Source organism: Phocoena phocoena, chromosome 13, assembly GCF_963924675.1.
Source record: "Phocoena phocoena chromosome 13, mPhoPho1.1, whole genome shotgun sequence".
Taxonomy (NCBI): Eukaryota; Metazoa; Chordata; class Mammalia; order Artiodactyla; family Phocoenidae; genus Phocoena; species Phocoena phocoena.
In genome coordinates, this window is record NC_089231.1 from 71,460,510 (window position 1) to 71,481,146 (window position 20,637).

General features: G+C 51.5%; 1 protein-coding gene across 3 annotated transcripts in view; it reads right to left on the minus strand.

Moving 5' to 3' along the window:
* KIAA1671 (KIAA1671 ortholog) overlaps positions 1 to 20,637 on the minus strand; it is a 127,397-nt gene that overhangs the window by 45,554 nt on the left and 61,206 nt on the right. Inside the window, exon 1 of one of the 3 annotated variants that reach the window (XM_065889988.1) lies at positions 15,059 to 15,343. The exons of the other annotated variants lie outside the window; for them this stretch is intronic. Coding sequence (XP_065746060.1) covers positions 15,059 to 15,343 — 285 coding nt within the window. Of the gene's footprint in view, positions 1 to 15,058; positions 15,344 to 20,637 lie in introns of those variants that run through there. 3 annotated transcript variants of the gene reach the window in all.

Genomic DNA, 20,637 nt, shown 5'->3' on the forward strand with positions numbered 1-20,637 from the left:
GCACCTCGGCAGCTGAGCCCATGGGATGAAAAGTGCACAGAAGTAGTAGGGAGAAGCCCCAGCCTCGGCATGCAAGGGCCCGGGGCACTAAGTGTGCCCCCTCTTCTGGCTTACACCCTTGGGTGACCCTGAGGGTGAAGTCAAGCCTGGTCCGTGAACCCGGCACCGTGCCTGGCACACAGCAGGTCCTTAATACAAGTTGGCTCAATAAATGAGCAGAGGATGGAGTCCCAACCGGCTCCTGAGGAGGCTTCAGGAGCCTTCCTTTGGCAACACGCCCTCGGAATTCAGAAAGGGCTCCGGTTTAGCTCTCTGGAAGGCTGCCTGACTCCAGCTCCGCAGAGCCGAGTAAACCGAGACCTGTGAGCACAGTGTAGCAGTGAGAACCTTCGAGTCCAGAAAGACGGCTTAGGGGGTGGGTGCAGAAAAGCCGGGTACCAACTGTAGTAGTGAGAACAAAGCTGGACTTTCTCTGGCTGGTCAAGACATGGACTGACCCTCAAGTTCTTGAGACTTGACCACCATAGGCCCCGGGGCTTCTGTGGTCCTCGGAGAGAACGGCCATGACCCCATGGATACACCTTGAACGTGGAACTCCGATTTACAACCTGGAGCCTCTCCAGACCACTGCTCCTAGCAAGAAAACACAGCTCCACTGAGCCTTAGTCATCCACCCAACTAATCCGGCGGGTGGGTACCCAGGAGCTCAGAGTTCATTCATGCATGTGTCCATTCATCCATTCACCCATCCATCAGATACTTATTGAGTGTCACAGATGTGCCAGATGCACTGCTGGGCTCTGAGGACGTGCAAGGGCAAATACATCTCAGTATTGCTTTGTGATCTAGCAAGAATGGCTAGAAAGAATTTGGAAGAAGCTGCAAAGACACATCTATGACCAGAACAATATTAACAACCCACGCAGCCATTCATTCTTTCGTTCATTCATCCAACCACAAGAGGTGCACTAGAGCAAATACACAGCCGGCCCTTCAGTAACATACTGTCCTTGAGGGCTGGGACCACCTCTGTCTTGTTCCCTGATGGATCCCTAGGGCCTCCGACTATGCTTGGTACACAGCAGGTGCTCGATAAATATTTGCGGACTGAGGGAACTGCTTTAAGGAACTGCTTCTCCAAGGGTGGTGCCCACGTGACCATCTCTACCTGGGGCTCTTGAAATGCAGGCAGATTCTGAGGCCCACCTGAGACCCAGAAGACCTCCACCTGGGATTCTACTTACTGAACCAGTATCCAAGGCGCCCACCAAAGTTTGAGTTCAGTTCTCACAGTGTTAGCTCCCTTTTGCACTCAAGGACATCACTGCTCAAAGAGGTCAAGGCCCTTGGCCAAGGTCCCAGATATGGGAAGTGGCAGCACAAGGACTCGAACCACCCACGTTGCTTCCTCCACTCCCTTGCCTCGGGGGTCAGATGTCACTGAAGGGCACAATTCAGCTCAGAAACCTGGAAGGCTTACGTTTCCACCGAGGGCACCGAGTTGTTGAAAATCCACAGGGCTCCCCGTTATATGAAAAGATTAGGAAACTCATTAAGCAGAGCTCTGCTGGCCTCCGTTCTTATTTTCAGTGCCTCCCCCAAAAGGGCTTGTAGTTATTCATGAGAAAGGGAAAAATACATATGAAGGATCTCCAACTGTTGTGCCCTCAGCCACAGCTCAGAAGGTCCCTTATTTAACTCTGTGCTGTCTTTTCTTTCTTAATTAGCTGTGGCTGTTAATGACCCTGATGTGCTTTCATCACCAGGGAGCACCTCGGGGGGCGGAGGCGGGGAGGCCTCGTGGGGTGTGTCCTGTGGGGAGGGTGCGGAAGCTGAGTGGAAGCAAAGGAGGCTGGGAGCCGCCAGCTCTGTCATTGCAGGCCAGGCCCACCTGCTCTGCTCTGTCCTTCTCCTGACAACCAGAACACCTGCGGGTGGAGGGTCCTTTGGGAGAGAAAACAGCGCAGTTTGAAGGAGAGGCTTAACCTTTTCAAACCGCCAACAGAGAGCGGAGTCCATACCCCTGCTCCATCCTTGCTGGCTGGCGCACAGATGGGCAGGAGGGAAGGTTCTCGAAGAGCTGGGAGCAGCCCCGGGTGGTTGGAAAGCGAGGCCAGGTAGAGTGAAGCCATCACGATTACCAGCTACTAGTTACGGAGGCCTCACCACGGGCCAGGCTCTCTGCTGAGCGTTTTACCCTCATCACCGCGTGGAATTCCCATCCCCTTCTTGCGGATGTGGAAACCGAGGCTTCCTCAAAGTCTGGCTGAAAGTCACACGCCAGCACACAGAGGAGCAGGAATTTGAGTCCAGGCTGATTCCACTGGGGAGGCCTGCAAAGGTCACACCGGAGCCTCCATGTACAGAGAGGGAAAGTGAGGCCCACCACCAGGGCTGCAGAGAAGAGGCTGGTTTGAGGCTGTGCAGCTGGTATATGCACGTTAGTCACTTTTCTGAAAACTTCTCCGAGGTGGGAACTGCATCTCATTATCTTCAGTGCCTCGCACAGCTGACTGCAGAGTTTTGCAAACAGTAAGAGCTCAATAAATGTCTGCTGCTCAACTCTGAAGGATATCAGGGTTGAGAACTGCACGACCTCTGACTGCCCCAACTTTGAGTTTAGAAACCCCAAGCTCCGATACTGGGTCTGTCACCGACTTGCTGTGTGACTTTGTATAGGTCTCTTTCCCTCTCTGGGCCTTGGCTTCCCCAGCTGTAACATGGAAGGAGTGGACCGGAACAATCTAGACGCTCTGGCAATCAAGGCTCAGGAGCCTCTCCAGAAAGAGGAACTCCACATCAGCACCCTGCCCCTCAGCGGCCTGTTTACACTCGCTCCCAGGGCTCATGAAAAAATTTTTACGGATACTAAAGCTCGGCTTCCCATCATCCACCAGGGTGGCTACCTTGGTACCCTCTTCAAACCCAGCGCCAGGGGTTTCAGAACCTTCCAGGCACTTCCTGCTGAGATGTCTGCGGTGGGTGAGGGCGGCAGCTGCCTCAACACGGCCCCCACATCCATCCCTTACCCTCCCCAGGGCAGAAGGCAATTACCGAGAAGAACAGAACGGACTGCTAACTACTGATTGAGGAATTACAGATGTTAAATTATAGGTGTGCCCGGGGAAGGGCTGTTTCTAGAAATCAAGCTGGTGAGTGACAGGAGTGTGGGCTGCCGGATAACGTCTGGCTTTGGCAGAAGGCAAATATTTGGATGTAGAGCCTGAAGACACAGGATTGGAAATTCAACAGACCGGGAAAAGTATCTTCGGTTGCTAGGAAATGTGCACCACCCCCTAAGCCCACGTGACAGGTCATAACTAGAAGGACAATAAAGCACTGACTGTGTGCTAGTGCCGTGCCAGGGCACCCAACCAGCATCTCGACTCACTCTCCTAACAACTCCGTCAGCAGACTTCATCTGCTCCATTTCGCATCTGAAGAAAAACGCTTATCACTGTGGAAAGACTTGCCCCAAATGACACCAGGCGTCAAAGGTTATTTTACCTAAAAGTTAGGAAATTCCAAAGCCCGACTACTAACATTTTGGCTTCACTCAGAGTTAAGGCCACTTGGTTACGCAGGGCCTGGCAGGGACCTCAGCTCATAGCTCGTGACTCTCACCACACACATCAGTGGTTCTCAACCGTGGGCGATTCTGCCCCCAAGGGGCATTTGGCAAAGTCTGGAAGGACTGGCTGGAGGTCACGGAAGCTGCTCCATCTCCTACGAAGCGCGGGACAGCCCCCCATCACAAAGAAGGATCCAGCCCCAAGTGTCAGTGTCGCTGTGGTGTGAAACCCGGGTCGGCACCGGGGCGTCTCTCAGCACAGGTACGCGGGTCTCGAGGTCCACTGAGGGACAAGAAATGAGGCATCGGCAGACCTGGGCTGGAGTCCAGGCTGTGAGCGAGGTCACGTCCTACCCCGTGGGTCTAGGTTTTATCCTTTGTGAATCAGGGATGCCAAAAATAATACGACCCCCCGTGGGGTTTCTGCAAGGATGTGATAAGGCATTTGTTTTGCTCAGTGGCTGGCACAGGGTAAGCGCTCAAGACGTGTCACCCTTTATGCCTTCATTTCCCCACCTGGGAAATGGGACAAGACAGCCTCTGCCTTGGTGTGACTCTCAAGCTTTTTCCCTCTGATACTGCTAAACAGAAGTCACATTTTCCCAGATGGCCTCGCTACAAGATTCAAAGAGCCTGGAGAGAAGGCAGCTGCAGAAAGCCGCGGGGCCAGCAGTGGACTTGGTGTGAGCAAGAAATAAAACATTTTGGGGGGTGGAGTTGAGGGGGATGGATAAAGGGGGTGAAAAGATACAAACTTCCAGTTATAAGATACATAAATCCTGGGGAGGTAGTGTACAGGAAGGTGACCATAGTTAACCATAATGTGCTGTGTATTTGAAAGTTGCTAAGAGAACAGATCTTAGAAGTTTTCATCATGAGAAAAAAAATGCGTAACTATGTGAGGTGATGGGTGTTAACTAAACTCATTGTGGTGATCATTTCGCAGTTTCCACACATGTCAAATCATCATGTACACTTTAAACTAACACAATGTTATATGTCAATTACATCTCGGTAAAACTGGGGAAAAAAACAATACTTCAAAAAAATTCAGGTTAAAAAAAAAAAATTTTGTGTTAGGAGTTGAGAGTTGGGACCTACCGTACAGCACAGGAAACTCTATTCAATATCTTGTAATAAGCTATACGGAAAAGAATCTTAAAAAGAAAAAACATTTATATATATATGTATATATATGTGTGTGTGTGTGTATATATATATATATATATATATACACATATATACACATGTATAACTGAATCACTTTGCTGTATACCTGAAACTAACACAACATTGTAAATCAACTAGACTTTAATAAAAAATTAATTAATTTTAAAAGAGTTGAGAGTTGGCAGTTTGTTACTGCAATATAACATACCCTAAGCTGACTAATACATCAAAGTTATAAGAAGAATAATAGCAGCTAAGTTTTATTATGCACTTTTTAGGCTCCGGGCACTGTGCTAAGAACTTCACAGGGAAACTGAGTCTCACGAAGGTAAAGTCTCCTGCCCAAGGTCCCACAGCTAATTAGTGACAAGGCTGGGATTCAAACTCAGATCTGTCCAAAGGGAGAGCCAAGCTCTTAACTGGACTGACCTAATTCTACCTGCATCTCCCCACTTTTTTTCCCCTTAATCAAGAAAGGACAGACAAGGATGCCAAATCTATGTTTAAAAAACAAAAGTAAACATTCACACACTTTGTAGTTTTTTAACTCTTGGTGATAATTTATGTTTTAGGATCTGCCTTTCGAGGGAGCAGGACAGTTGGAGAGGGCTCCTCAGGTCTAGAAATTGATGCAGGAGAAAAACCACACTTGTATTCCCTGCTCTCAAATCCATGTGGAGAATTCGTGGCTGTTTATGGCCCAACCTTTATGATGAATGTTTGATGAGTTAAACCGAGTGATGAGCACTTAGGATCCAAGAAATGGATTCCCTCCCACGCCGGGAGAGTCTGGCCAACTCCTGAAAGGATGTGTTGCTCAAAAGCCCCCGGGACCCTGAGCCCACACTGGCCAAGCAGCCTCCCTTACGAGCAAGAGCCCCCAAGAGGAGAAAAGTATCCGTGGGGAACACCAAGGGCTACTGCATCACAGATCTCGGGCAGGTCCCTTGAGCTCTTCCCACCTCAGTTTACTCATCTGTGAGATGAGGGATTAAGCAACACTCCCTGGCCACCGTCAGACTGTCTGTTGTGGTAGGTATGAATGAGAAGGAACGTATACTGGTTATCTACTGCTGCGTAACAAACAGCCCCAAACCTTCGTAGCTGAAACAACAAACACTGCCTCTCCCAGTTTCTGGGAGTCTGGGTCCAGCAGGGGCTTGGCCGAATGGTTCTGGCTGAGGATGCCATGAGGTTGGAGTCAAGCTCCCAGCTGGGGTGCGGTCTCCTCTGCAGGTTGTAGGAAACACTGCCAAGCTCACTCACGCAGCTGCTGGTGGGTTTCAGTCTGTGCCACGTGGGCCTCTCCACAGGGCTGCCTGAGTGTCCTCGAGACACAGCAGCTGGCTCCCCCAGAGGGAAAGCTCCGAGAGAGGGAAAGAGTGACCAAGAGAGAAGTGACAGCCACCTTCAGTATAACCTGAGCTCAGGTGTGACACCACCACTTCTGTTGCATTCTCCTGGTCACACAGACCAGCCCAACGTGGGGTGGGAGGGGGCTTTGTGTGAATATTGAAGGGCAAGAAGCTCTGGGGCACTTGGAGGCTGCCTGTATGCCTGTCTGAATGTGCTTTGCCAACTGTGGAACACTAAATGATGATGAGGAGGAGGGGGACGGAAAACATTCACTGAGACCCTACTACGTGCCTCGCGCTGTGCTCAGTGCTCTGTGTGCATTACCTCAGTGCAATCTCCAGCACAGCCGCGGAGTCGACTAATACTGTGGGCCCCATTTTACAGAAGAGGAAATGGAGGCATAAAGAGACTAAGTTGCCTCCCCAAAGTCCCACAGCAAGTGAGAGGCAGAACCAGGATTCAAACCCACAGCTCTGAGACTCCATGACTTACTCTCTTTACTAACAGTGGTATAGACACAACTGTGAAATTTTCAGGAGTCAGTTCTGAGCCAGTTGCTAAACACAGCCATTAAGAAAAATCAATGATATAAACTAATGATTGAATAAACCCTATTAAAAGCAAAGGTAAGGAGTAGTCAAACCTCATCATTTCCTAATTACTACGGTTTACTATTATCTATGGTCTTGAGGTCACTTATGTACATTGAATCTGTACAATAACATACTATACCCTAGTCCCCACCCCCCCTTATCTGCCGTTTCATGTTCCATGGTTTCAGTTACCCACGGTCAACCTCGGCCCAAAAACATTAAATGGAAAATTCCAGAAATAAGCAATTCGTAAGTTTTAAATTGCACGCCTTTCTGAGTAGCGTGACGAAATCTCACACTGTCCCTCCTGGACCCCCAACCACTGGACTCGTCTGCTCCCGCCATCCATCCATTACCATCGTCATGGCTCAATGATCCAGGATAACCCAAAGCGGACGACCCTCCTTCTGACGTATCGTCAGGTCAACGGCAGCCCAACAGTCCGTGACACTGCCTACGTCATCCTGCTCACTTCGTCTCACCATGTAGGCATTTTACCATCTCACATCATCACCGGAATAAGAAAGGTGAGTAAGTACAATTAGATATTTTGAGAAAGAGAGAGAGAAACCACATGCACATAACTGTTACTGAAGTATGTTGTTATCATTGTTCTACTTTGTTATTAGTTATCGTTAATCTCTTACAGTACCTAAAAGCTTAATTTAATTTATAAATTAAACTTAATCATAGGAACGTATGTATAGAAAAGCATAGTGTATAGAGGGTATTGTACTATTCAGGGTTTCAGGCATCCACTGGGGGTTTGGAATGTATCTCCCGCACATAATGGGGGACTACTGTGTATACTAATGATGTACCGCACATCTTTTCCCAGCTCCATGCTCACTGATGGCTAGTTGGTAGCTTGCAGTGGGCCCTGGTAGGAGTATTTACACCAGAGGAATAGGCAAATGCTGCATACAAATCAGGGCTTTACTCCTAAAGACCTGGCTCATGTTAAACATTCACCAGCGGCCCACTGTAATTGACCCAATACATCCTTCTCACTTGTAAGGAATTATCTTGGTGACTCCTTGCCGAGACCCCATTCTTCATGAAATCCAAAAATATAACATTCCCTGTGATATGTACCGACCCAGATTTCCTTCCTGAAATTTCTGACTTCCTGATGAGGAAAGCCAGAGGCATTCTGTCTGAACAAAACATCTGAGATTTGAAAATGCTGAAAGAGGGAGAGAAAGTGAGAGTAACAGAGGAGCCGTGGGGTCACAGAGATGAAGAGGAGCTTGTTTTAACCTCGCTGACCTCTCAGAAGTCCGGATAAGGATGTGCCCACCTAGGGCCGCCCCTGCAGAGTCCTTCCCGGCTGCCCCAAATGGGGAGCAACCCGAATGCCCAGGCAGAGGGGTGAATAGACAAAGGAGTGTGTGCACTGTGGAGTGTGGCCTGGGCATTCACAACAGTCTTTACTAAAGACACATAAAACCGGCACGTGTTCTCCAAGGATAGAGACAGAAGGTGGGCGATTTTGCTTGAGAAAGGGAGGAAAAAAGACAGGAAGGAAATGCATTCGAATGCCAAGAGTGGTTTCCATGGACCTTAAAATCATGGGTGGATTCTGCTCTTGTTCGGGTTTTCTGTACTCTCCCCGTATTGTGAGCGCACCCCCCTTTTTCAGTGTGGGGGGAGGGGCGGAGAGCTCAACATAACTTCACACAAGCAGAGCCCGGTGGAGCGGCCAAGCCTTTGTCCTGCCCTGCGCGTCACTCCAGGTCTCTCCCAGAGGCACCGATTCTGGGCCCAGGCTTTGGCCCTGTCTGGACCTGTGAAGGGGCCATTGTTCTCTGGGTGACATCATTCTGCTGCCTGCAGGGTGAAGAGCAGACCTGGAGTTGGGTGCGGTCGGCCCATCCTGCCTGCCCATCCACACCAGAGCAGAGGTGAAGTCACTGGGCGCTGGACTCGGGGGCTGCGCTGAAGTCTAGCACCCCAGTTCCATGCCCTAAGGGTGCAGGGCCTGAGGCCAGGGCACCCGGCAGGGCTCTGGACCAGCAGTGGTGGGCAGCATCGGCACAGGTGCCAGGAGATGCAGGAGGGGGTGGTAGTAGCTGGACCCTATGCCCCTGAAGCCCAGGTCTCCGAGAGAAACGTGACAACCTGTGTCCGGCACAGAGTAGGCGCTCAGTAATGAACAGTGGCAATTGATACTCTGCTCTCGTTACTGCTCCCTTGCTCGTAACCCTACGGTTCTAAAATCTCACATCCTTACCAGAGCCCCCAGGCCCTGCACGACCTGGCCCCCAACTGCTCGTTTTCTACCTTCTTCCAACTTACTTGCTCTGATCCAGCCACCCTGGCCTCCCTGCTGCTCCTCAAACATGCCTCAGGGCCTTTGCACCTGCCCTTCCCGCTGCCAGGATGTTCCTCCTCCAAAACTTCTTAAGGCCCATTCCTTTCATTCACGTCTCTGCTTAAAACATCACCTCCTGAGAAAACTTCTCTGACCTCTCTTCCTAAATCACACTCCCACCAGTCCCCATACCCTGTGACATTTTTCCTCAGAGCCCTGACACATACCAGAGAGTATCTTGTTCACTCATTAGCTGACTTATTTGTTTACTGTGTCTCCCTGTTCCTGTGAGCCCTGAGAGGGCAGAAACCCTGTCTATCTTGTCCTCCATCTGGCAAAGAAGAGATAATGGACAAAAAATTCTTAATGAATGAATAATAGTTTCTATCCCCATTATATTTCAGATTTTCCCACCTGGACCTCTATAAGGAAAGAACCCCCGACCACCCTGGGCTGGAATCTTGGTGTCAACTCCGAGGTGGATGGTGGGTACCAAGGCTAAATCACTGATCCTCTCTGGGCCTCAGTTTATCCATCTGTGATATGGAGATGGTGCCACAAGGCAGACACAGGGATAAAGGAGAGTGGATTTCAGGAAGCCAGACATGACGTCAGCGGCTAGATGTGCAGGATGCTCTTCTAGGCACCGGCGATACCGAGGTGAGCCAGGCCGACCCAAACCCCAGCCCTCGCAGGCCTTTCATTCTAGTGGTGGAGACAGAATAAACAAGTGAAATGAAGCAAGTTCAGACTGAGATAAGTACCAGGAGGACATTTACAGGGCACAGGGTGGAGGGAAACACGGTGGGGATTCACCCCAGCCTCAGCTGTCAGGAAGCCTCTCTGTAGAGGTGAAGAGAGAGGGAAGAGCATTCCAAACACAGGGAACTGTGAGGGCAAAGGCCCAGGGTCTGGAAGGAGCAGGCCATGACTGAAGAAGAGCAGGGGGTCAGAGTGGCAGGAGTGAAATGAGCTTGGAGGACAGCGGTGAGAGCTGAGGTCCGGAGGGAAGCAGGGCCACATCCCATGGGGCCTTGTGGGCCACGATAAGAAGCTGAGGCTTCCTAAGTCTGGATGAGGCAGGGGAACAACTTGACCCCTTGGGTTGCTGGCTGAAGAATGGCCTGGAGGGCAAGAGGCCAGAGTAGAAGCAGTGAGTGAGCTGAATTGCGGCCTCCAAAGAGATATGTCCACATCCTAACCCCTGGCACCTGTGAATGCGACTTGACTTGGAAAAAAGGTCTTTGCAGATGTTAAAGAAGTTAAGGATCTCCAGATGAGCTCAGGATGGATGACCTGGAGGGCCCTAAATCCAATGACAAGTGTCCTTATAAGAGACAAAAGAGAAGCGGAGTGCAGACAGAGGCAGAGATTGGGGCAATGTGGCCACAAGCCAAGGAATGCCTGGAGCCATCAGAAGCTGGAAGAGGCAGGAAGGATCCTCCCCTAGAGCCCTAGAAGGGGTGTGTGGCCTGACAACACCTTGGTTTTGAACTCTTGGTCTCCAAAGTTCTGTTGTTTTCGGCCGCCAGTGTGTGTGGTCATTTATCGTGGTAGCCTAAAGAGGCAGTCAACGTGGAGGAGGTATTGACAGAAATCGGGGCTTCTGATGGTGAGAGTCACAGACATCCTTTTCCTTTCTAATTCTCTCCCACTTGCTAAAAAAAGGTGTGTGTGTGTGTGTGTGTGTGTGTGTGTGTGTGTGTGTGCGCGCTCACAGCAGGGGGAAGACACTGAGCCCTGCTGAATATTTATGCATCCATTTCGCCATAATTGACGCAGAACCAAATACTCCCACTCAGGATTGAACCCACCCAGCACAGCGCGCCGGTGCTTAAACAGTGAATCCCCGGAGCCAGGGGCCGCCTTGGGCCCAGCACAGCCGACACACGCTGGGGTGTGGGGGTTCCAGCCTCACCGATCCCAGCTGTGTGGCCCCAGGCCTGTGACTTCACCTCTCTGTGCTTCTGATTTCTCATCCATAAAATATGGGGGCTACACTCCATGTCCCTCAGGGGCAGCTATGCGGATTCGATGAGACAAACTCCTGGCAAACAGGAGGTGCTTGCCCTTCTTCCCCAGCTCAGGTCAGTGGGAGGGTACTCCAAATACAATTATAGTCCCCCAACCAAATTACGTACAGCAGTCTTCTCAGCCGGAGGAGGGAGAGGGGGTGGCGGTTTTGCCCCCTGGAGACACCTGGCAATGTCTGGGGACATTTTTGGTCATCACGCTTGGGGACGCTACTGGCATCTAGTTGGGAGAGTCCAGGGATGATCCTATATACATACATGGGACAGCTCTCTGCCCCCAAAGAATGACTGGGCCCTAGGTACCGATGGTAGTGAGACTGGAAAACTGACATATGGCAAGAGTTTGGTGTCAGAACTTCCCTGGTGGCACAGTCGTTAAGACTCCACGCACCCAATGCAGGGGGCCCGGGTTCGATCCTTGGTCAGGGAACTAGATCCCGCTTGCATGCCGCAACTAAGAGCCTGCATGCCGCAACTAAAAGATTCCCACACGCCGTAACTAAGAGTTTGCATGTCACAACTAAGAGTAAGCATGCTGCAACTAAGGGTTTGCATGCCGCAACTAAGAGTATGCATGCTGCAACAAAGATCCGGCACGTGGCAAGGAAGATCCTGTGTGTCACAACTAAGACCCGGCGCAGCCAAATAAATAAATATTAACAACAACAGCAAAAGAGTTTGGTGTTACAGACAAGCCCTTGATCTTTTAAGACGGTCCCCTCGTTTTCAGCCCCTACATGACATATTTATCTGCTGACGTGTTTCATGTTCTGTCCCCTTGAAGGCAACTCTATAAAGGCAAGAGCTGTGTCTGTTTCAGTCAGTGTAGGCACCCTAGTAGGTGCTCGATAAACACTGGTGGGATGAAAATGTGTGTGAGTGAATGAAGGGACACAAATAATGCACACCTCATGCTTACGGGGTCCTGGCACACAGTAAATGCCCACAAAAGGTTGGCCAGCTTCTTATTTTGCTTTGCAAAAGGCACCAGTCTGGCCCTTTGGTTAGGCGGGACTCACATCACGGCACCTGCACCCACACTCGTTGAGCCCTTCCTGGATGCGGGTGCTTAACAGGTGGCAGGGCTGTGCTGGTTTTCAGTCCGTCCCACTGGGCCACCCACCCGACAAGCCCCAGGCGAGCCCCCACTTTACAGATGAGGATGCTGAGGCTGGAAGAGGCGGGTCCACGTGCCCAAGGTCACTCGGCCCCGAGTCGGTCCAATTCCAAAGCCCTCTCTGCAGAACAGCCCTCAGCCCTGGAGACCCCTGCTTCCTACTTTCACTCCAGCCATTGGCCTCTGTGGCACTGACACTGTGCCTGGGTTCTGGAATTTTCTGCCTGGCCTCCACTTGCAGTCCACCTTGCTTGCTGGGCTTGTTCTCAGGCTCGCTCGGGGCTGCAGCACAGACATGCCTCTTCCTGCCTTTGTCTCTCAGAGACAATGCGATTATTTCCCTTCTTCCCCCTTTTATTCGGCAGACGCCCAGGCAGGCCATTAGCAAATTATTTCAAGGCTGCCTTTAGAAAAACGTTTTGGGGCACGCCTTTGAGGGTTACTTTCTGCCTGCCAGAGATTCTTCTACTCGGCTCTGAGTAAATAGGAGCCTGAGGCAGGATTTGGAACAGAACGGACTCTTTAGGTAAATCAAGTAAGAGTTCAAGTCCCAAAGACTGAAATCCCGCCCTCTGTCCCCTTCCCAGCCCCAGCTACGGCTCCTGCAGGTGGCCCCAAACTCTTAGCTGTCTGTGGCTTTAAGAAGTTTCCTCCTCCCATAGAACAAATATTTAAGCGAAGTCCCCGAGTGAAAGGGGAGTGTGTGGATTTTCCAGTTCGCTGGGGATCTTTGAAGGGATGGTTTGGGAGAAAAGGTTTTGGTTGTTGCAGTAGCTAACTTTTAAGGCCCACATACCATGGCCATGGGCATCGTGCATCTACTGGTGGCAGGTCACTGCCCTTAAGTGATAACGATGGGAAATGTAAATGGGAAATGAGGATAAACCCCCATTTCACAGATGAGGAAACTGAGGCACAGAGAGGGGAACAGTCCACCCAAGGCTGCACAGCTGGAAAGTGGCAGAGCCAGGAGTCAAACCCAGGCCCTCTGCATAACAGCTTGTGTCTCCATCCCAACTCTGCCCTCATCCCAAGGAGTCAGGACATCACGGCACCTTACAGACAGAAAGCAGCTACAAACGCACACCTGTTATGTGCCCAGTCCTGCGATGGGCACCCATTTCAACCTCCTGATGATCCTGAGTTCTCCCCAGTTGACAGAGGAGGAAAGTGAGGCTTGAGAAGGGTCAAGGTCCCTTCGCCAGGATGTGGCCAAGTTTGATTCAAGCTTTCAACCCCAACGCCAGCTGGTAGATGCCAAATGCTAAATGCGAAGGTACCAGATGAATTCAGCCCAGATTCATCTAGCACGCATTAGCATTGATGGAGGTACTGCAAGGCCACAGTGAACAGAGGAGACAAAGGCCCTGCAAGGTCCATCTCCATTCATTCATTCATTCATTCATTCACCAAACTGGGGAGCAGGGCAATGAGGCCTGGGGGGACTCGGGTCGATGCCTAGGGCCACAGGGCAGGAGAACTGAATGTTACCAAGCCCCACACCCTTAAATGAATTGCCAGAGAGGGAACATGAGTGAAAGAGAAGAAAGATGAGAGAGAGACACACAGAGACGAGACAGACGGACAGAACGAATGAACGAGAGGCTTTCTCTCCCCGGGCTAAGTCACCCCTTCCAAAGGTTGGGGTGGGGGTTCTGTCTCATAAATTCAGGCCCCATTGATTTGTCCAGGGCCACAGAGCAGCACAGACCCAGAGGGAAGGAGATGTCATATTAATGAGGCACATGTTAGCACCTGACTGCTCTGGTTGCTGTGTGACCCTGGGAGAATCACCACACCTCTCTGGGCCAGCCGAGGGGATGCCGGGATCCTGCACCTTGAGGGCAGGCGTGAGATCTCAGCGACCTCGCGTGCACAGAGGGCTGGCTGAGAGCCTGGTGCACCCCTCGGCTCCATAACTAAATGCTGGGTCCCAAAATGACCATCGGGACTCATCACAAGGCTGAACCCAGGGAAGGAGCTGGCTTAGCCCTTCACCCATCTTTAGTCTCCTGCGAACCGGGTCACATAGTCTGGTGGCAGATGTCTCCTATGTGAAAACACCAGGCCCTCTCTTTGAGGGTCAGTGATATGGGCTTCCCTGAAGTTATGAGGAAGGTCTGGAGAAATCTTTTTACTGGAAGCTTGGCTGGAAAGAGCCCTGAGTGGGGTTCAAAGCTTGGGGTTCCGGCACTTGCTTTGCCACTCACTGACTGTGCTACCCCAGGCAGGTACCTCTCCCTGTCTGGGCTCAGTTCCACCTCTTCAAATCATTAGTAAGGTCCCTGAGAAAAAACCTGGATGCAAGTCGCGTTTTCAATCATTAGATGTCATTCTACCCTGGTCCCCAAGCCCCATCAAGCTTGCCTGAGTGAGAGACGGTGGAATCTCAGGACCCAGATTAAGGTCCCCTGTCCTGGCTCATTCACACCAAGATTCACTTGTCAGTGGGCAAATCTGCCCACCACCTCGGGTAATCAGGTGAGACCTCGCAATTCTGCTCGACTATAAGACCACAGAAGTCCCCACATGCACATGACATGGACACTTGGCCACCCTGGAGGGTGTGAGGAGACGAAGCAGGTGCCAACTAATCCTCCCCCAAAATAGGAAGCATTTGCGTCGGGCTGGAGTGTCGGCACTTGCAGATAAATCAACCGGCAAAGCCTGCCGAACTCATGTGCCAGCCCCATCCGCATAGTCGTTGAATCCGGTATAAATGTCCTGACCGCTTTGGGGGAGCAGGACAGGGTCGGGCTAGACGGACAATTATTCTGGAAGAGGCAACCTCCCCGGTTGGATCTATGGGAACCCCACCACCTCCCTGGAGTGGGGCAGGGGCCGCACTGGAGGGGAGGAGTTCTCACTGTTGTTTTAATATTTTAAAAAACATAATAAGCTTACAAGATCTGGTGGCTCCGAGTCCGGCTGTCTTTTCCTCAGGGAAGAAAATCTCTGCTGGCTTCGCGCAGAGAAGCGGCGTAAAGATTCCCGGCTGCGGGAAGCGAGGTGTCGGAAGGACGAGGTGCGCTTGAAGGGGGTCCGGCCGGAGGGCTCTCCACTCGCCCGCTCGGGGCCCACCGTGCTGGTCACTAAGTTGAGGGCCTCCTGGAAGGACCGCCGGACGGTCCCCATCCACTGGGTCATGTGGGTTTGGGCCACCGTGAGTTTGTCTCCCAGGTAATCCATGGGGCCGGCAGGTGGGGAGGCAGGAAAGCCGCGAAACGCCGGGGTCCTCTCCCCTCTCCCTGCTGTGCACCACCAGGAGTTCTGGGCTGCCTGGAGAGGAAAGCCAGCAGCCCTCTTCAGCCGGCCCGAGAGTAGATAAACATCGCTGAGCCAGCAGCCGGCGGCATCCGCGGGGCTTGCTCCGAATCTGAGGCAGTTCAGGGTCAGGCTGCGAGTTCACCCCCCCGGAGTTGTGAGTAAACACGCTGGCAGCTCCAAGATCCAGTTCCCAGCGCTCACCGGCTGGCCGGCTGGCTCGGGTGACGAGGAGCTTTGAGGAACTGGGCTGCCGCGCCGGCTCCAGGGCGTGACGGTCCCCGCGAGGTGGGGGTGGAAAAGGCGGTGGCCCCCGGGCACCCTCAGGCACCTGGATCCTCACTTTCCCCCAGGTAGGCGGCACCCCCCAGGCACCCGCGGCGGCGGCGGGGCCCTGCTCACCTGGCCCACGCAGGTTTCCTGTCCTCCGGCCAGGGGTTCCAAACCTGTGGGCCGGCGGGCAGCTAGCTCATTTCTGGAGGCAGCCACCAGGGCCCCGGGTCCCCTGGCTTGGCAGCCCAGGATGACATCAGCCCCCGTTCTCAGCGAGGGGCTTCGCTGCCCAGGAATGCCGGAGGGGCCTCGGGGAGGCAGCCGCCCAGGGAGCTGACGTCCGCCCCCATTTGTTCTTCCTCTCCAAGTCCCAACTCGCTCACCGTCCCGCGGAGCTGACTGTGAATGCACGTGGCCGGCAGCCTATCCGCCCTGTGCCCTGACCGCGGGCGCAAGGGGAGATGCGGCTGCTCGTGCGTGCACGCGGGCGCCTGTGTGCATGTATGTCGGAGATCAGGCGGCCCGGGGAAGGCTGAACAGTTGGGAAACTGCCTCTAGGGTGACAGGCGGCGAGCGTCTGTGGACCTCTGGCCGGCAGTCAGTCTGTCTCCCTCTGGCGGTCCATTTCTCTGTCAGTTTCCCAGCCTCTCCTTCCTCCCCCTGTGTCTTATTTTCCACTTGTTCCTCCCTAAGCTCCTCTCTCTCTCTCATCCTCTCTCTTTCTCTGTCTCTCTGTCTCTCTCGCCTTTCCAGCCTTCTCTCCCTCCTCCCTAAAAGGCAACACCCAGCCAGGTGAAACAACCCCCGAGGTCCCCCAAGGAAGGAACTGGGCCGGGCTGTATTTCAGTACAGGCAGAGTTGCCATGGCAACCCTGGGGCACAGCATCTGCCCCATCCTGGGTGGGCAGGCGCGGCACAGGGATGAACAGGAATGATTCATGGTTTATACTGGGTCACATGAGCTCCTGGGCTTTAACCCTTGTGGAGCTGTAGTGGCGGGGGGGCGGGGTGGGAAATGCGAGGCAGCAGCATCTGAGACTGGAGGGGGTGCTTGTCCGGAAACGGTGAGCAGCAGCCTCCCAAAGGGGAGGCACACTTGTGGAAGGAGCTTTCTCCTTCCAGCAGGGATCCACCCTCTGTGTTACAGATGAGGAGGTGCAGACTCAGAGACATAGATTCACTTGCCCAAGGTCACACAGCAAGGGTACCACCAGAGCATGGGTCTGGGCTGTTTCATCCCCGCCCCTGCCCCATTTTCCGGGTCTGACACAGCACATGGTCCAGAGTTGGAGCTCAGTAAATATTTATCATTCAAACGCCGAGTCCAAGAGTGAAACTTTGATCAGTCTGACTGCATCCCCAGCACTTTCCCCCACCCACGTCATCTCAGTTTTGAACAAATATTTGCTCCCTAGACACCGATCAAAGGGCTTCACTTGAGAAAGTTTTTCACGGAGGTGTCTGACAATGCAGCTGACGCAGATCTCCTTCTTCTCTGGATTCTCAGTCCTTGCAGATGTTTGTTTGCTCATTCATTCTTTCACTGATTCACGTAAACATTCAGAGACTGCCCTCCCCGGGCCAGGCACTGGATACAGAGACTGAGGACGCACCTGCCCTTGAGGGCTCCCAGTCCAGTAGGACACTATAACTGTGGCTAATATTCACTGAGAGTGTGACTGAGTGTCCAATGCCATTCTAAGTGTTCATAGGAATTAACTCATGAATCCTCACGTGAACCCATTTGACAGGAGGAGACTGAGGCCCAGGGAGGTGACGTCACCTGGTAGGTGGCCCCCAAGATGGCCTCCAGGGATCCCTGACCCCTGTTATTCACACCCCAGAGTGGTTCCCTCTCACAATGAGTCCGAGTTGGTCTGTGTGCCCAAGAGATAAGGCAGAAGTGACAGTGTGTGATTTCCAAAGCTGGGTCCTACCAGCCGCCATGTTGTGAAGGCACTCAAGCAGCCCTGTGGAGAGACCCACGTGGAGAGAGTCTGAGGCCCCCAGCCAACAGGCAGCACCCACTTCCAAGCCGTGTGAGTGAGCCATTTTGGAAGCAGATCCCACATCGCCAGGCAAACCCTTGGATGACTGTGGCCCTCAACTGCAACCTCACGGGAGACCCTGAGCCCGAGCCATCCAGCCAAGCTGCTCCCAAATTCCTGACCCACAGAAATCACAAGAGATTCAAATGCCCAGAGGCAGGATAGTGCCTGGGCCATTGGGAAACCAAGAGCTGGAGCAGAACTGAGGAGAGAGAGGGGAGGGAGACAAGGGCCTGTTGTAGCAGCCTGCACCCCATGACGCAAATGAGAAAAATGTGCACAGGACCCCAGATCCTACCTCCATACATGTGTCTGGCCCCACCCACCACCCCATACAGCCTTCAGGGTCCCAGGGCTTCTGGCCACCAAGGTTTGCCCACTTTCCTCACCTGGTCCGTAGCCAGCCTCCTGCAGTGGGCGGGCCAGTTGCCCAGAGGGCCAGGAACTTCCAGGGTGGGAGCAGTCATGAGAAAGAGCCGAGTCCTCCCCATCTAACCCCAGAAAAGCCGCACCAGAAATACCTAAAGATCTAGGAAGGGACGCAACTTTTTAACAGACCACCTGGACACAGAGGTGGGAAAAATTTACTGAGACCCTTCCGGAGGAAAAACGTTACATCAAAGCAGCACCTACAACACCTTTAAAGTGATAATACCCAGTGTTGGTCAGGCTGTGGTAAAAGAGATACATTTACCCACAGATGGAAATGGAGATTGGTATATTATTTCCTGAAGGGAATTTAACATTGAAGATCAAAATTCTTAAAAATAATGGCCAGTTAATGGCACGCATGCTGAAGTGTACTGATATCTATAACTTATTTTGAAATGCAGCAAAAAAAAAAAGTATACACTAAGGAATGGATGGATGGCTAGATTTTTCTAAGGCAAAGAGAGCAAAAGGTGAGCAATTATAGAATCTGTCTGGTAGGTATATGTGTATGTACTGCACAATTTTTCCGTATATTTGAAATTTTTCATAATAAAAGGTTGGGATGGGAGGATGTGCCTGCCTTTTGATCCTGAGTTTCATGATCCAATTCCACACCCAGAAATCTGTCTGGAAATGAGAATGATCTATACAAACATTTTGCTATACAGGGGTGTTCATCACAGTTATATTTGTGAAAAATTCGTAAAAACCTTATCGTCCAACAAAAAGAGACTCCAACAAAAAGAGACTCGTTCAGTGTTGTGCCGACCCATACTGAAGTCAGAGACAAAAGAAAAACTCAGTGACACTGATCCTGTCTTTATGTATAATGTCGACAGTTTGTTCGCCATGGATTTTTGAATTAATTTTGATTTTTTAAAAAATACTGCATTTAAAGTTATTTATTTTGATAACTTATTATTTTGGTGCTCTCTTAAATTTTGGGCCCTAGGTGTGTGCCTCAGTCACCTCACCCTAGCCCCAGCCCAGGATATGCTAAATCAATATAGCTTTATGGTTAAGGGTTTGTAAACCTGCCTCTGGCTCTTATTAGCTGTGTGGCCTTGAGAAAGTTACTGAGCCTCTCTGATCTTCAGAGATGAAATCATCAAAGTCATCATTGTCACTGATGCTGTTGGAACCCCTTACTGTGTGTGCCAGGCATCGTATTACACTGTCTGCTCCTCCCAACAATGAAATGAGGTTTGTAATAGGATTATTACTCCCATTTTACAGATGGAAAAACTGAGGCAGAGGGATTCAATGAGCAGCCTAAGGTCACACAGCTATTAAGTGGTAGAGTGTGCAACCCCCAGCCTTGCACCTTGGACAAGGTAGAGGAGGACTGGCCTTTGGCAAATCAGTCTGGATCGAAGACAAGTGTTGGGAAAAGCAGAGACCAAGCAGCAGGCGGGATCACAAGGTCCCACCTCCTTCCACAACGGGGGAGAGGGGTGCAGAAGGGAGCTGGAAAGACAGATTGCTTGCCTGCTCCCCGCTCCCGGCTCCCCTTAGGTACAATGTGGTCTGAAAGTGTGACTATAAAAAGCGTCACTCTCTGAAAACTGGGGCAGCCTGAGTGCTTTCCCTGCCAGAGGACTTTTTTTGCAAACTCTTCTGTTCTCTCCAGGAAACTCTTGGGATGTTGCTGGGCATCAAAATGGAAAGAAAGCCATTTCCTTACATAATTAATCCAAAATACTCTGGAGAAGCTGCTGTGATCCAGGAGATAAAGGGGAATTTTATCCACAGTATGAGGTGGGGCCCAGAGGTCACCATTTCTAGACAAGTGTGTGCCGTCAGAGAAATCAGAATGCGGTCATTCATTCATTCAACAAATGTTCCCTGTGCCGCTACTTTGTGTGAGCTCCGTGCTGATCCTGAAGGGACCTATAGTCCCTGAAGAGCTCGGGATAGCTATCTGATCTCAGCCATTAAGGGGAGAGAGTGTCCCAACAGGCCACCTCAAATCTGAGGCTGTATCATTTTCTCCCCCAAATCTGATACAAACATGAACACTCTAGAGAATCCCTCAGGTGGAAGAAAAAGCCAGACAAAAAAAATGAACATTTGCAGTACAAGTACCAAGGGCTATAACAGACTAGTGAATAACATACTATGATGGGAATGTAAGTGGGGGAGGCGAGACCCAACCAAGAAAGCAGGAACTTGAGGAAAGAAGAGCAAAGGGAAGATGGTCATTTACTGAGGATCATTTATTGTAACTGGAAGAAGCAAATCCGGGTAGGGTCTTAAAAGATGAATAGGAGTATTCCAGGAAGGCTGAATGGCATGTGCAAAGGCCATTGGGCATGGCCGTATTCAGTCTTGCCTCTGGGCTTTTTCACATGCTGTATCCCCTGTATCCCTGCCTAGAGCTGCCTTCCCCCGTTCTCCACCTCTATTGGACGTCCCCGCACCCCATGACCACCTTCAGCAACTTCAGTCTTTTCCAAATCTCCCCCA